The sequence below is a fragment of the Actinia tenebrosa genome, unplaced genomic scaffold (genome assembly GCF_029948245.1).
Source record: "Actinia tenebrosa isolate PJP-AT-01 unplaced genomic scaffold, QUT_ActTen_1.0 PGA_scaffold3__52_contigs__length_22856419, whole genome shotgun sequence".
In the NCBI taxonomy this organism is placed as follows: Eukaryota; Metazoa; Cnidaria; class Anthozoa; order Actiniaria; family Actiniidae; genus Actinia; species Actinia tenebrosa.
The window spans coordinates 14319384-14332523 of NW_028292580.1; the positions used below are offsets into that span (position 1 = coordinate 14319384).

A 13140-nucleotide genomic window follows, 5' to 3' on the forward strand; every position below is an offset into this window, starting at 1 on the left:
CTTTCGAAACAAGCCAATTTTGGGCCGTATCCAAGTACACTCGAATGTATTTTTGAGACTAGCATTAGTCATGGAAAATTTATTTCAAAAATCAGAGTAATATTGCCTATTAGCAAGGTCGAAAACTGGGTCGGCTTGGCATTGCATTGATCAAGATGTTAGTTCTTATTACTGAGTTTGTTTGTAAAAATACACCTAATTGAAAAAACGTAGTCGGGTTCGAGAAGGTCATATCATTGAAGCTAAGGCCGAAAAAGATTTTGGGTACTCCGAAACGGACATGTAAAAATGCACAGTATAGCAAAGTCGGTCGACCTAGATTAACAACATGCCAAAGCCATGATGCATAAAATGTGCCCAGGAAGGGAAAACTGCAATACGCATGAAATTAGCATAATTGTTCGTCTTCCCATGCTCCCCTTCGGTCTTAGCTTTGATGATATAACCTTTTTTTGAACCCGACAATGTTTTTTCAATTAGATGTATATACATGGCGGCTAGTTTTTCAAAACGCATCCCACATGGAAAGGAATGACCATGTTACGTTAGTTCTTAGTGTTACAAATCACACAGCAGGTTTGCTGGTCATAGCAAGGGGTTAATCATCTATGGTCTAGGGGCCGACTAACCTCTCCCTTAGGCTTTTGCCGAGCTTCCTGATCAGTCTTAAATGCTTCGCGCTACCATACAACGCTTCAGCATTCGGGTCTGGGAGTATGGTCTCCGGTTATTTTTGATTCATCACTAAAGATAAAAATAATACAAAAACCAACCACCCTACGACTAATGATAGCAAATAAGCATTTTCGGCTTTCGCTACTTGGATTTCTTCATTTTTATTTTGCTCTCTAGTACCAAAAAGCATATTTTTGCAATGATTGACGTAACAAGTGCATAGTCTTGGTCGGTCTCATTCATTATCAGAAAATGATATGTTTTTATAAAATTTGTTTTATTCGACTTTTTACGATTCAATTTTTATCGAACCCTGAAACGTGTTTGAGCTTTTGTGAAGGAGAAACGTCAACCCTTTCGAATCAAGATAGGAGAGAGCTAGACGACAGGTTGTCATTTCACTTTACTTTATAATCAGAAGAAAACATGCAATTAATATTTGCACAATAAATGACCTTGCACTAAAATTTAGATTAAATTTGAAGTTGGCAAAACCGATGGCCTAGATGAGAAAATACTGTGAAGTCCTTAATATCGTAATAAAGAGTGTGTCCTCCTAGAGTGACACGATAGCCTAACCTGCGCTGCTTTTTTAGGACGGCTTATGTGTCATCGTACTTGGCATGGTTTATGACAAGAATCAGACGGCAAAAGCGAATGAACCAATCACTGTCACACCAGTAGCTGGCATTTTTCCTAGTAAAACTTTCTTATCCCACAAACAACAAAGAATACCTGTCTTAAAGGGTACTACAATGATTACAAGGACATATATTCTTTCATTTTTATAGAACTTTTAGTAATTCAAACACATAATCAAATTTCCGTGGTCAGAGTTTGAATCCGAGTCTGTTTAAAGGGGACACAAGCAGGGTAAAGCTTATGGGGCATAACAACGTTAACTTAGAGAAGCCCAAGCAATGAATTTCTCTTAGCACTCGATCGGATCGTGTATCGTGATTTTCGTGATTTCTAAGGTCTTATGAAATAGCAAGAGACCATTAGAAGGAAATAGCTATTCATGATTCTGAATCATGGTTCTGAAGCTTTGTTTCCGCTGGTTGTTCATTTTTGGCACGTATGATTGGTTACCTTGGAGTGTCCGTCCGTTTCATTAGGACTGAATTCAAAGCTGCGTCATCTAAAGCTTTTTTTAATTTTAAGAAAGTGTCAATAAAAGAGCCCAGAAAACTTAATTAACACGTCTCAAACTGTTTTCGCTTTTGTAATTATATTTATTATTTCCAGCGGTTATGAGTTATTATTAATAATTTGATTAACAGAAGCCAAAAGACCAGACGTCTTGGGCTTTACAGGTGTTGGTCGCGTAACTAAAAAGAAATGAAAATGACAGAATCCCCAACTGGGGGGTTCTTCAGTGTTTATCACTGGGACCCATGGCTATGTAATGTCTGGTTATGATAGATAGTTAAAATTTCATGGTTTAAGAACTGTGCTTGTCGCTTTATTCATAAAATCATCGTATAATTCGGGAGTTCTTCAAGGTTCATAACTGGGACCACTGCAGGCCTTACAAAGGAATGGATAGGAAACAAAAGACTTTTCATTAGCATCCATTGTGAACGGCACCACAATGGCCGCCATGTTTTTATCTTTTGACTTTTCTTAGAAATGCTTTCAACTCCTCACTTGTAATATATGTGACTCGATCGAGGTGACAAAGTCAAATCAAATAGGACTAAAATAATGAATCTATACCACTTGACGTCTCATAAACACTGAATTATCTGCGTTTTGCTTTAACATAGAAATCGGCAAACCGTACTAAATATTGACTCATATGGTTGTTTGTCCTGATAGCATTATTTAAAAAATATATAATTCTCTTAACCTCGAAATTGACAGCTCCTTATTGCCGGACTTTTGTAAACATTAACAGCGATGGTTTTATTATTATGATTATTTTCTTTAGTTTTAATAACTTTTCATGATAATGTTGAAAAAGAAGATTGATCGATTGTAGTGTGGGTCGAGGTTAATTTTAACCATATTGCAATTTTCTTACTTCATTTGATTTTGAGTACTACCTTCCAAATACTAGTTTATTCAGACCATCCAAGCTTACGGAGACAAACGCTCCGAAAATCGTTTTTGAAAAAGGAAAAAACGTCGAGACGGTCGTATTTCAAGGATGAAGATTTTCTCTTATGTGATAGTTGTAACCTGGATAACGCTCTTGATTTCTTTCTCGGAAAACAAAGCACAGCTCGTAGGAAATACAACCAACATGACACTCAACATTTTCCAAGGTAAAGCGAGGAAATCCAAATGGAAAAACGAATGAAATAAAGCCAATGAATGAAATAGATAAATGGAATAAGCAAATGATTGGAATGGAAAGAATGAAGGAATTGGAGGAAGGAAGGAAGGAAGGAAGGAAGGAAGGAAGGAAGGAAGGAAGGAAGGAAGGAAGGAAGGAAGGAAGGAAGGAAGGAATCAAAGCATTGTAGAAGATCTGGGAGGGAGGGAGAGATTGGACAGATTGGACAATGTATCCGCTGATATTTGTATTGAATCAGATACTATAAAGCATAAAGCTTCAGCCATCGTACGAGATTTCAGACTGTTCATAAAGGACAAGGGATTACCATTTAGGGGGCTGCTTTTAACGAAAATACCTAAAATACTTTTCTTTTATCTTATAGGATTTGAAGATATTCGAGAACAAATCTTTGAACCGCCACAATTTTCAAACGATTCTACGAAAGTTATTTTTTTCTTCCTTATGGCCTTTTTTGCCATGGTATCCATCGCCAGCAACTCGCTGGTTATTCACGTGGTCAGGGTCAATCCACACATGCACAGTACCACTAACTACTTCATAGTGAACATGTCTGCTGCGGATCTACTGGCCACAGTTTTTACATCATCAAATGCGATGAAGACGTTGCAATCTGGCTTTCGTTGGAGTTCGGGAGTAATCGGAGTCGTATCATGTAAAGGAAATCTTTTTTTAATGACCACTTGCCTCATGTGCTCTATATTCAGCCTGGTTGCAATCACGTTTGACCGGTTTATGGCCGTTATCCGTCCAATCACGTACAAGTATTGTTCATGGTGGGCCAAGTACATCATACCAGCTGTGTGGATAGCATCGCTGGCGATATCATTTCCACTGGCTTTCCTTAAAATGCAAGTAGGAGATGACTTTCTTGCAAATAACAAAACATATTGCTTCATGGAAGATGCTGCTGATGAAGGCATAGCTGTCATAGTCCTCGGATTCATTGCACCACACGTTGTCATGGTAATCATGTACTCAATGATCTCGTACAAACTCTGGAAAAGACGACTTCCTGGTGAGCAGCGTGACGATCAAAGAAACAATGTGGCTCAAACTGCAAAGAAAGTCACTCGCATGATGGTCTGTGTTGTACTTGTTTTTGACATCTGCATGGCGCCATTATTTACAGTGTTTACCCTACCTTTCTTATTTAACAACAAGAGCTGGATGCATACCTCTTACACTTCGACATTATCCAGTTTGTTTACAACTTCTAATGGCTTCCTTAATGCCTTGGTTTATGCTTTCTTTAATGAGAACTACAGACGTGCCTTTTGTGATACTTTGGGCCTTCTGAAAATAAGAAACTGGCTGGGAAGAAAAACTGAAAGGATAAGAAACTTTGTTAGTAAAAGAAATAGAACCGCAAACTTTACGGTTAATACTCAACCCGACTAGCTGGGTTGAACTTTGGATGATATATAATGGACAAACTGAAGGGTTGAAGGGGAGAGAAGAAAGAGAGATAGCCATCAAGCAAGGAAGCAAGGAAGCAAGGAAGCAAGGAAGCAAGGAAGCAAGGAAGCAAGGAAGCAAGGAAGCAAGGAAGCAAGAAAGCAAGGAAGCAAGGAAGCAAGGAAGCAAGGAAGCAAGGAAGCAAGGAAGCAAGGAAGCAAGGAAGCAAGGAAGCAAGGAAGCAAGGAAGCAAGGAAGCAAGGAAGCAAGGAAGCAAGGAAGCAAGAAAGCAAGGAAGCAAGGAAGCAAGGAAGCAAGGAAGCAAGGAAGCAAGGAAGCAAGGAAGCAAGGAAGCAAGGAAGCAAGGAAGCAAGGAAGCAAGGAAGCAAGGAAGCAAGGAAGCAAGCAAGCAAGGAAGCAAGGAAGCAAGGAAGCAAGGAAGCAAGGAAGCAAGGAAGCAAGGAAGCAAGGAAGCAAGGAAGCAAGGAAGCAAGGAAGCAAGCAAGCAAGGAAGCAAGGAAGCAAGGAAGCAAGGAAGCAAGGAAGCAAGGAAGCAAGGAAGCAAGGAAGCAAGGAAGCAAGGAAGCAAGGAAGCAAGGAAGCAAGGAAGCAAGGAAGCAAGGAAGCAAGGAAGCAAGGAAGCAAGGAAGCAAGGAAGCAAGGAAGCAAGGAAGCAAGGAAGCAAGGAAGCAAGGAAGCAAGGAAGCAAGGAAGCAAGGAAGCAAGGAAGCAAGGAAGCAAGGAAGCAAGGAAGCAAGGAAGCAAGGAAGCAAGGAAGCAAGGAAGCAAGCAAGCAAGGAATCAAGCAAGAAAATAAAGAAGCAAGCAGGCAAGCAGGCAAGCAGGCAAGCAGGCAAGCAGGCAAGCAGGCAAGCAGGCAAGCAGGCAAGCAGGCAAGCAGGCAAGCAGGCAAGCAGGCAAGCAGGCAAGCAGGCAAGCAGGCAAGCAGGCAAGCAGGCAAGCAGGCAAGCAGGCAAGCAGGCAAGCAGGCAAGCAAACATTCTAGACATAGCATTTTAATCTCGCGATATTAATGAGGTTTTTCCATACATAGAAACAATACTTAATGGGATAGTGGCCAATGTGCACGAGCACACGAGTACTTAAGCTTTTTCGGCTCAAACTTTTTCTTCCGCGCATTTACTTTGGAAATGTAAGTATTTCAACACAAACGAAAATAACAAAGTAATTTTTTACCTTAGATCGATGTTTTGGATGTTTCTAGAGTGTTTTGTAAGCTTTAATGCACATTACCTATTGATCGACAGATTAGTTCCCCAAATGAGACAAAACGCGCTAAAAAGCAATGCCTGTATGCCAAAAGAAATCATAGATTCAATAAAAAAGCACGATAAGCTGTGAGAAATGGCACGCGTAAGAGAATACCCAGGAGGACTGTGTTCTTTATGCTTCCCATCTTATCACAACCATTCATCGTATTTATCCCATCCAATCCCATTCCACTTTGTGGAAGGCAAGAAATACAAACACCATACTAGTGTTTTTAGTTTAATCCCATTTTTCCCGCGATATAATGAATATCATATGAACTAACATGTATCAGTTTATCTTGCTGTGAATAGACTACAGGCTCTAGACAAACATCAGACTAGTGTTTTTAGTTTAATCCCATTTTTCCCCGCGATATAATGAATATCATATGAACTAACATGTATTTATCTTGCTGTGAATAGACCACAAGCTCCGACCAATAAGAATCAGAATAGAGGCTTTGGCATTATCACGTGATGGTAGCCATGACAGGAGGCAGGAACAATTGATTCTGGTCTAATCTGATTTACATTAGAAAGGATTCAGTTTCCCAGGGGGAAAAGACTATTGTTATGCCCGCTGTCATGGCGGCCATCACGTGATGGTGCAAAGCCTCTATAAGAATCACACATATTTATCACATTATTAAATATTATTAAATTATTAACTTGACAATGAATTTTCTTTATTATATCGCAAACGAGCCAGTCCGTGAGCGAGCGAGCAATATCATATGGAACACGAGTGAATAATAACAAAATAAATAAATAAATAAATAATAAATAGGATTTAGCAGTGGCATTTCTAAAGAGTAGCTCTTCATCCACTGTAATTCCAGTTGAAATTTAGGAGTCGATTTTTGATTTTGAATAAAAAAGATATCAGGCTCTTAACATTTAATTATCTATACTATAGGATCTAAAAATCTAATAATAATCTAATCAGAACACAAATAATATTAAATTTATATTATCTAATATGTACAAGATAATTTAAATAATGTATACACATATGTACTCCAATAAACATCTGACTCAAGCTATCATTCAAATGGTTTCTTCTAAATTATATACAATGTAAACAACTGGAAAAAACTTATCGTATGTCTGTCAAGAACGCCAGATCCTGAAGACCAATGAAGTACGGTCGAAACGTAGATCAAAAGCTATCATTCAAAAGATTTCTTCGACATTATAAACAATGTAAACAACTGGGGAAAAAAACTTATCGTATGTCTGTCAGGAACGCCAGAACTTGAAGACCGACGAAGTATGGTCGAAACGTAGATCAAAAAGTAACATTTGCCGAATTATATTTCCAAAGAAATGAGTGAACAAAAAAATAAACTTTTCTAGTAAGCTTTGAGATATGGTCATTTGTTCCATATGTTTGGTGCGTTACAGAAACTAGAATGCCGCCCCATCGCCAAGCTAGTCCTCTTATTGAGTATCCACTCATTGGATCATTAATTATATCTTGAAGTACTATGGACCTTTACAAAGGTGCAATTCCATAGATGAACTTAAAAGCAAGCATAGCAATAAAGTCAATCCTAATTTAATTTTAAGAGCATGCCAAACAAACACTTTGAAATTCTACGGAACTTCGCTGTTTGAAAAAACCCTTGAATATTTTTCATTTTGTATTCTACAAGGGGGCCTTCCATTCACTAGGGAAGTAACCCAGTCATAAAGTAAGGACGACTGAGTTAATATCATATATATAATACAGTCAACTCTCGCCTTGCGTGAGGACACACGAAATTTTAATGAGCACAGCACCACAGCGGTGAAAGGCATCCCATTAGCGGAGCACATCATCTATGCCTTGCGATAGAGTCAAACGTACTATAAAGTAACTAGATTTAAGACCTAAGGCAATCGGAGTTCGCTATGTCTTATTAACACTACTGTCCGGCAACTGAACCTTGTCCGGCATCTTGTTTATCTAGCGGTGGGTTCATCTGCAGATGTGAACTGAAAGTAACGAAACAAGTATCTTTGTTATTAAGTAAGGAGCAAGAAAAGGTATTACCAGCATTACCAGCATTACCAGCATTACCAGCATTACCAGCATTACCAGCATTACCAGCATTACCAGCATTACCAGCATTACCAGCATTACCAGCATTACCAGCATTACCAGCATTACCAGCATTACCAGCATTACCAGCATTACCAGCATTACCAGCATTACCAGCATTACCAGCATTACCAGCATTACCAGCATTACCAGCATTACCAGCATTACCAGCATTACCAGCATTACCAGCATTACCAGCATTACCAGCATTACCAGCATTACCAGCATTACCAGCATTACCAGCATTACCAGCATTACCAGCATTACCAGCATTACCAGCATTACCAGCATTACCAGCATTACCAGCATTACCAGCATTACCAGCATTACCAGCATTACCAGCATTACCAGCATTACCAGCATTACCAGCATTACCAGCATTACCAGCATTACCAGCATTACCAGCATTACCAGCATTACCAGCATTACCAGCATTACCTGCATTACCAGCATTACCAGCATTACCAGCATTACCAGCATTACCAGCATTACCAGCATTACCAGCATTACCGGCATTTTTTTTTTTGTACGTACCTTGTCCTTGGATTTATTTTCGATTCCTTTTTACATCTTCTTAAACTCAGTTTGGAGCTGATCCGCATGGTAGCCTTGATTGCATGTCGAAAATGACCACAAAAGGAAAAATATATCAAGGCATTGAAGACACCATTTGAACACATCGCCATGGCAACGATGGCTGTAATCACGGGGTCATGAATTTTTCGAAAATGAGGGATCAAACATGGGATGACGTTCAGGGCAAACATCGGCCCCCAGCAAATCTCGAAGACGAGTAAAACAAAGATTATCATAAGAGTGACTCTCTTTGCAGTTTGCTGAACAAGTTGTCGCTGCTGAGTATCAGGTAGTTGCTCCCCAGGAAGTCGTCGAATCCAAAGCTTATACGCGATCATTGTGTACATGATCACCATGACAACGTGAGGTACACCGTATCCACAGATCGTCATCAAAGCTCCTTCATTAACGGATTTTAAGGGAACACAGTAGCTTTTATCGTCCTGGATCTCATGGAATTGAACGACTGAAAATTTTCGGAACACCAGTACAGATGGTACTCCCAGAGATGCTAACCAGACTACCGGAAGTGTGTATTTGGACCACCTTGAAAAGTGCTTGTGCGAATATGGACGAACAACGGCCATAAACCGGTCAAACGTGATCGCAACCAGGCTGAATACAGAGCAGAACATGGCAGCAAATATTGCGTAGTACTTGGCTTTGCAAGACATGTTTCCAAACGCCCCTTTCGCCCATGCCATTCCGTTATATAAGCGGTTGATGTTATTCATCGAACTGACCAATGTAACTAACAAGTCTCCACATGCCATGTTCATAATGAGGTAATTGATGGTTGTATGCATGTGTTGGTTTACCCTGATCACGTGGATGATGAGAGTGTTGCTTAGGAACGAGAGCAGAGCGATGAAAAGGATGCAGAAGACGAGGAATGGCTTGATTCGCGCGTTGGTGAAGTGAGGAGCGTGGAGAAAGTTTGTGAGTTCTGGAATCAGAGATAAGGAATACATCTGCTTAAGACGAAACAATACGACATTTGGAACCATATTTCGCCTTTCTTTCTTTCGTAGGTAAAAGCATCCATCCCTCCGCGAAACCTGACACGCTAAATTCCAATTACAACCGTGAGTTAAGGCGCGATTATACACGGAGTAATTTTCTCTGCAATTTGTCTGGCGTAACTAACATAAGTTGCATTTAGCATTGCAGCGTGTAACCTACAGCACAATTTGAAAAAAATATTGAAATAGAATCAATTTGTTTCTTCTTTTTGCAGGAATTGCGCCGTGTAAACACTCTTGCAACTTTTGTCGCAGCGCTTTTGCGCGACAAGTTGCAGGGAAAATTGCTCCATGTAATCGCGCTTTTAGCCGTGTTCCCTGACTTAGAACAGCCCAAAGGCCGGTTGTTTCAGGGTTCGATCTGTGTGTTTGCTGTGCCCAAGTGAATTCGAAGCTTTTCGACTTAAGATGCGAAACGCAAAACTGTTTGGAAGTTATTTACCTTTTAGGTTGGTTTCAGTGAGTTTTGCGTCAGTAAAGTTCATCTTCTTTTTCTGTAAAAAATTGTATGGAACTTGAAAAAGAAAATAATTTGAACATTGTGAAGGGTTAAGGTGGCTGCCTACTTTTGAACGTTCGAATTGAGCCCACAATGAGCGCGCGCTCAAAAACCGCTGAAAAATCTACAAGATTTTATTGAAGAACCATACGCGTTTTGAGCTTCAACAGGGCAAAACCCTCAAATTTTGCACGGGACTCTATATTTTTTGATAGCTCATTCGAAAAAACTCCTAAAAATCTAGGTTATATCAACATTTTAGGAAAAGTTTAAATCAGGAACACGTGAAAAAATAGATTTTTGTAGGGATTTTTGTTCGACTTTATGAGATTTTTTAAGAGCACCGAAACTACAAAATATGACAAATCAATGTATCTCTCTGTCTTTTTGTCGAAAATATCCATGTATTATTGTAGAATGATTGACTAGCCTTCATTCATGCAATCATATAGTCTGCAAATAACTATTATCTTATTCATCTTAATTTTTTTCTAATCACTTCCGGTGGCGCAATTTTTACTCCAAAAGCTCGTGCGTAGGCTTCCATTAAATGCTGATTATCTCGAAAACGAGCTCGGGACACCCTATTTTTCTTTCCAGATTTGGAATCAGCATTAAATTTCAATTCGGAAAATCGAAGTTTTAAAAAAAGCTTAAATCAATTTCCAAAAGTAGGCAGTCACCTTAAATTAATAAAGCAAATGTAAACAAGATAGCAGACAGAAGCTTATGAAAATTACAAGAGGCGACTAGGAAGACATATGCCACAAGAAAGAATAAGAAAAAATATGAAAACTAAAAAGAAAGAAAAAGAGAAAGAAAGAAGAGAAAATTCAATGAGAGTGAAGAGGTGAAGGTATTCACTAGAGGGCTGAAGAGAGGAAACCAGAAATAAAAGGCCAGAATTATATAACAAAGATGAGGATTGAAGATATAAAGGATAGTGAATATGATTAATGCAGTGGCAACTAAATGAAATTCACTATTAAAGCGTCAGTTTAAACACAATAAAGGGAGAAATAGCTAGACAAGGAGAAAAAACCAGCTGGTATATTTATAAAGATAATGAAATAACAAAGAACAAAAAATTATTATAAATTAAAGGATTCATTATTAAGAACACGTAATAACCGTAAAGAGGATGTAACCATCACGTTTCTCTTCTTTTCTTCATTTTTTCCTGCGTTTCACATAAATTTTATAGCCTTTTATCACTTGCAAGAAACTGTCTCTACTTTTTCCGCAAATTGTGTTTGTGCTAATGGTGAAGTGATCACTGTGATATCGACCCTAAAAGTGTAATAAATACTGATATGAGAAAGGACCTTTGGTTTTTTTCAGTCTTCAAATCAATGGTGTCAAAGGCAGTACATGAAGACAGTCATATTTAAAAAGGTTCACATAGATGATGTCTAAAAAAATGCTATTGTCATATTTAAAAAGGTACTCATAGGGGATGTCTAAGATATTTCTAGAAAATCGGTTTTACAAATCAAGTCTCAGCCCGTAGAACGTAGGAAACGTATTTTTAATTTGCGTTAATCAAACTGCCTGTGTAGATTTTCGATTAATTTTTTCAGTGTTATACATCGGGAGAGAAACCGAAACGTAGAAAGAAAACGGCGAAGGAAAGAGCAGAGATGGAAATAAGAAAACAATCGAAACTGAAGAAGAAGGACAAGGACAAGGACAAAGAGAAAAAGACAAAGAAGCGTACACGCACAAACCTTCGCAAACGAGCTGCACGATAAACAACGCGGCAAAGATACTTACAAACCAAATCATCGCTTATCAACAATTCTAAATTTTAGTCCATGGGAACGAGAAAATAAAAAAGGCGAATGAACATCACAAACAGACTTAAACTTACCTACGAACCACTAAAATGTAGTATGTAAAAATGGCTCACCAACAAGGTGTTTCCACTTTCGAGTCTCTTGACAGAACATCGACGCCGCAGTGTATATCTCGCCAATCTTTGAACTTGCGATCTGATAGGCTTGGCAAGAGAATAACTCTTTGTTTTCTGCGACTGTCAAAATTTTAGCATATAGTGAAAAGGACGACTTGGTTGTGCTGAAAAGAGTGCAATGAAAAGCAGTTATTCTCGGCTAAGTTCGAAGTCTTTTCGCCCATAAAAATTCTCAAAAGCTACCTCTCAAAATCCCATTCACTAAAGCATTTTCACTGGTCCCACTCTACTTATATATAGGTTTAGGGAGCAGGTGAAGCTCTCCAAACAACCACAAAGCGCAAGGAAGGGGGTGGGATGGGTGCCGGGGAAAATAACAAAGACAGCAGTCGCAGGTCGAGGGTAGTAGAGAGACTTGAGACGATCCAAATATACCCACCATAAGCGCATTGGATACAGAACGGCCTTAGCAGGTTGTAAAAGTTTTCTTATATATTCGCATCAGTGGGATCAATGAGAATAGTGGTCAGATTTGACATACAAATCATCTTTCAGTGATCAGGGCGTTGCTCTAACATCAGCCCTGCAATATACAGACAGACAGACAGTTGTTTTAGCTTCATTACAGGGGCAAACCCCTTCCCCTCCCCATTTATTAGCTGACGATATTTTGTTATGGAGAACTATTCGATGTGCTGCCTAATTTAGGGAAAATTGCTCTCTACGTTTGACATCGCCCAAAAATTCCGAGTGTCGCCACCAACGCTACACGTACTTTATCTTGACTTGTTTTCTCTGTCATAGTGTCATTTGAATTATTTTATCTTTTATATCCGTCAGTCTACCTTTCTTTCCTGTCGATGGTGTGTGATTAAACTGTTAATGTCATTTTTTCTCTTGTTTTTTTTTTTTTTTAAATCTTCAAACCTCATTTTGAAAATCTTATTCCAATCTTGATTTAAAAAACGTTTGGACTTTTTATTTTAGCCCAACAAGATCTTCTTCTTCTTCTTTCCCTATTTCTTTATTCTGTCAAACGTACTTTCAATCAATCTATATTTCGTATCATGTAATTGCACACTTTACAATATATATAAACTAACAGAAAGTTAGGTACAAGTTCTCTATAATTCCAGCGGCTATAGACTATATAGTTAGATACGTCACTTTCTTGGCCTTTTAAGTACAGTAAGTTAAGTCAAGAGGGGAGAAATGTCCAAAGGAAAACAAGGTAAGGCGATACAATAAATGAATAAATGGCAAAGGAATATGGACAAATAATATATTTATACAATTATTAGCTCTAAACATTAATATACAGATATTAAATATATCCTAAAACGAAAGACGCGTTCGGATTATCGAATTAAAAGTGACAAAATCGAGTGGATCCATTTATCGA

General features: G+C 38.6%; 2 protein-coding genes across 3 annotated transcripts; one reads left to right on the plus strand and one right to left on the minus strand.

Moving 5' to 3' along the window:
• The first annotated feature begins 3436 nt into the window (after positions 1–3436).
• Positions 3437–4378, plus strand: LOC116295278 (tachykinin-like peptides receptor 86C). The gene has a single exon (XM_031703060.2). The coding sequence runs from the start codon at positions 3437–3439 to the stop codon at positions 4376–4378; it is 942 nt and encodes a 313-aa protein (XP_031558920.1).
• A 1490-nt stretch (positions 4379–5868) lies between these two features.
• Positions 5869–11919, minus strand: LOC116295276 (tachykinin-like peptides receptor 99D). Of its 2 annotated transcripts, none has more exons than XM_031703055.2 (4): positions 11697–11919; positions 9770–9821; positions 8264–9251; positions 5869–7623 (listed from the first exon to the last, which is right to left on the minus strand). In XM_031703055.2, the coding sequence occupies exons 2-4, from the start codon at positions 9810–9812 to the stop codon at positions 7554–7556; spliced, it is 1101 nt and encodes a 366-aa protein (XP_031558915.1). In that variant the 5' UTR covers positions 9813–9821; positions 11697–11919; the 3' UTR covers positions 5869–7553. The 2 variants fall into 2 exon arrangements, with proteins under 2 accessions (XP_031558915.1, XP_088890869.1); XM_089034743.1 differs by lacking the exon at positions 11697–11919 and adding an exon at positions 10958–11103.
• Positions 11920–13140: the final 1221 nt, after the last annotated feature.

Coding starts and splice junctions, on each gene's coding strand:
- LOC116295278 (XM_031703060.2), top strand. CDS start 3,437: ATGGTATCCATCGCCAGCAACTCGCTGGTTATTCACGTGGTCAGGGTC.
- LOC116295276 (XM_031703055.2), bottom strand. CDS start 9,812: ATGAACTTTACTGACGCAAAACTCACTGAAACCAACCTAAAAG. Junction 9,252..9,769: donor CACTGAAACCAACCTAAAAG/GTAAATAACTTC, acceptor CTCTGATTCCAG/AACTCACAAACTTTCTCCAC. Junction 7,624..8,263: donor AAAATAAATCCAAGGACAAG/GTACGTACAAAA, acceptor CGTTACTTTCAG/TTCACATCTGCAGATGAACC.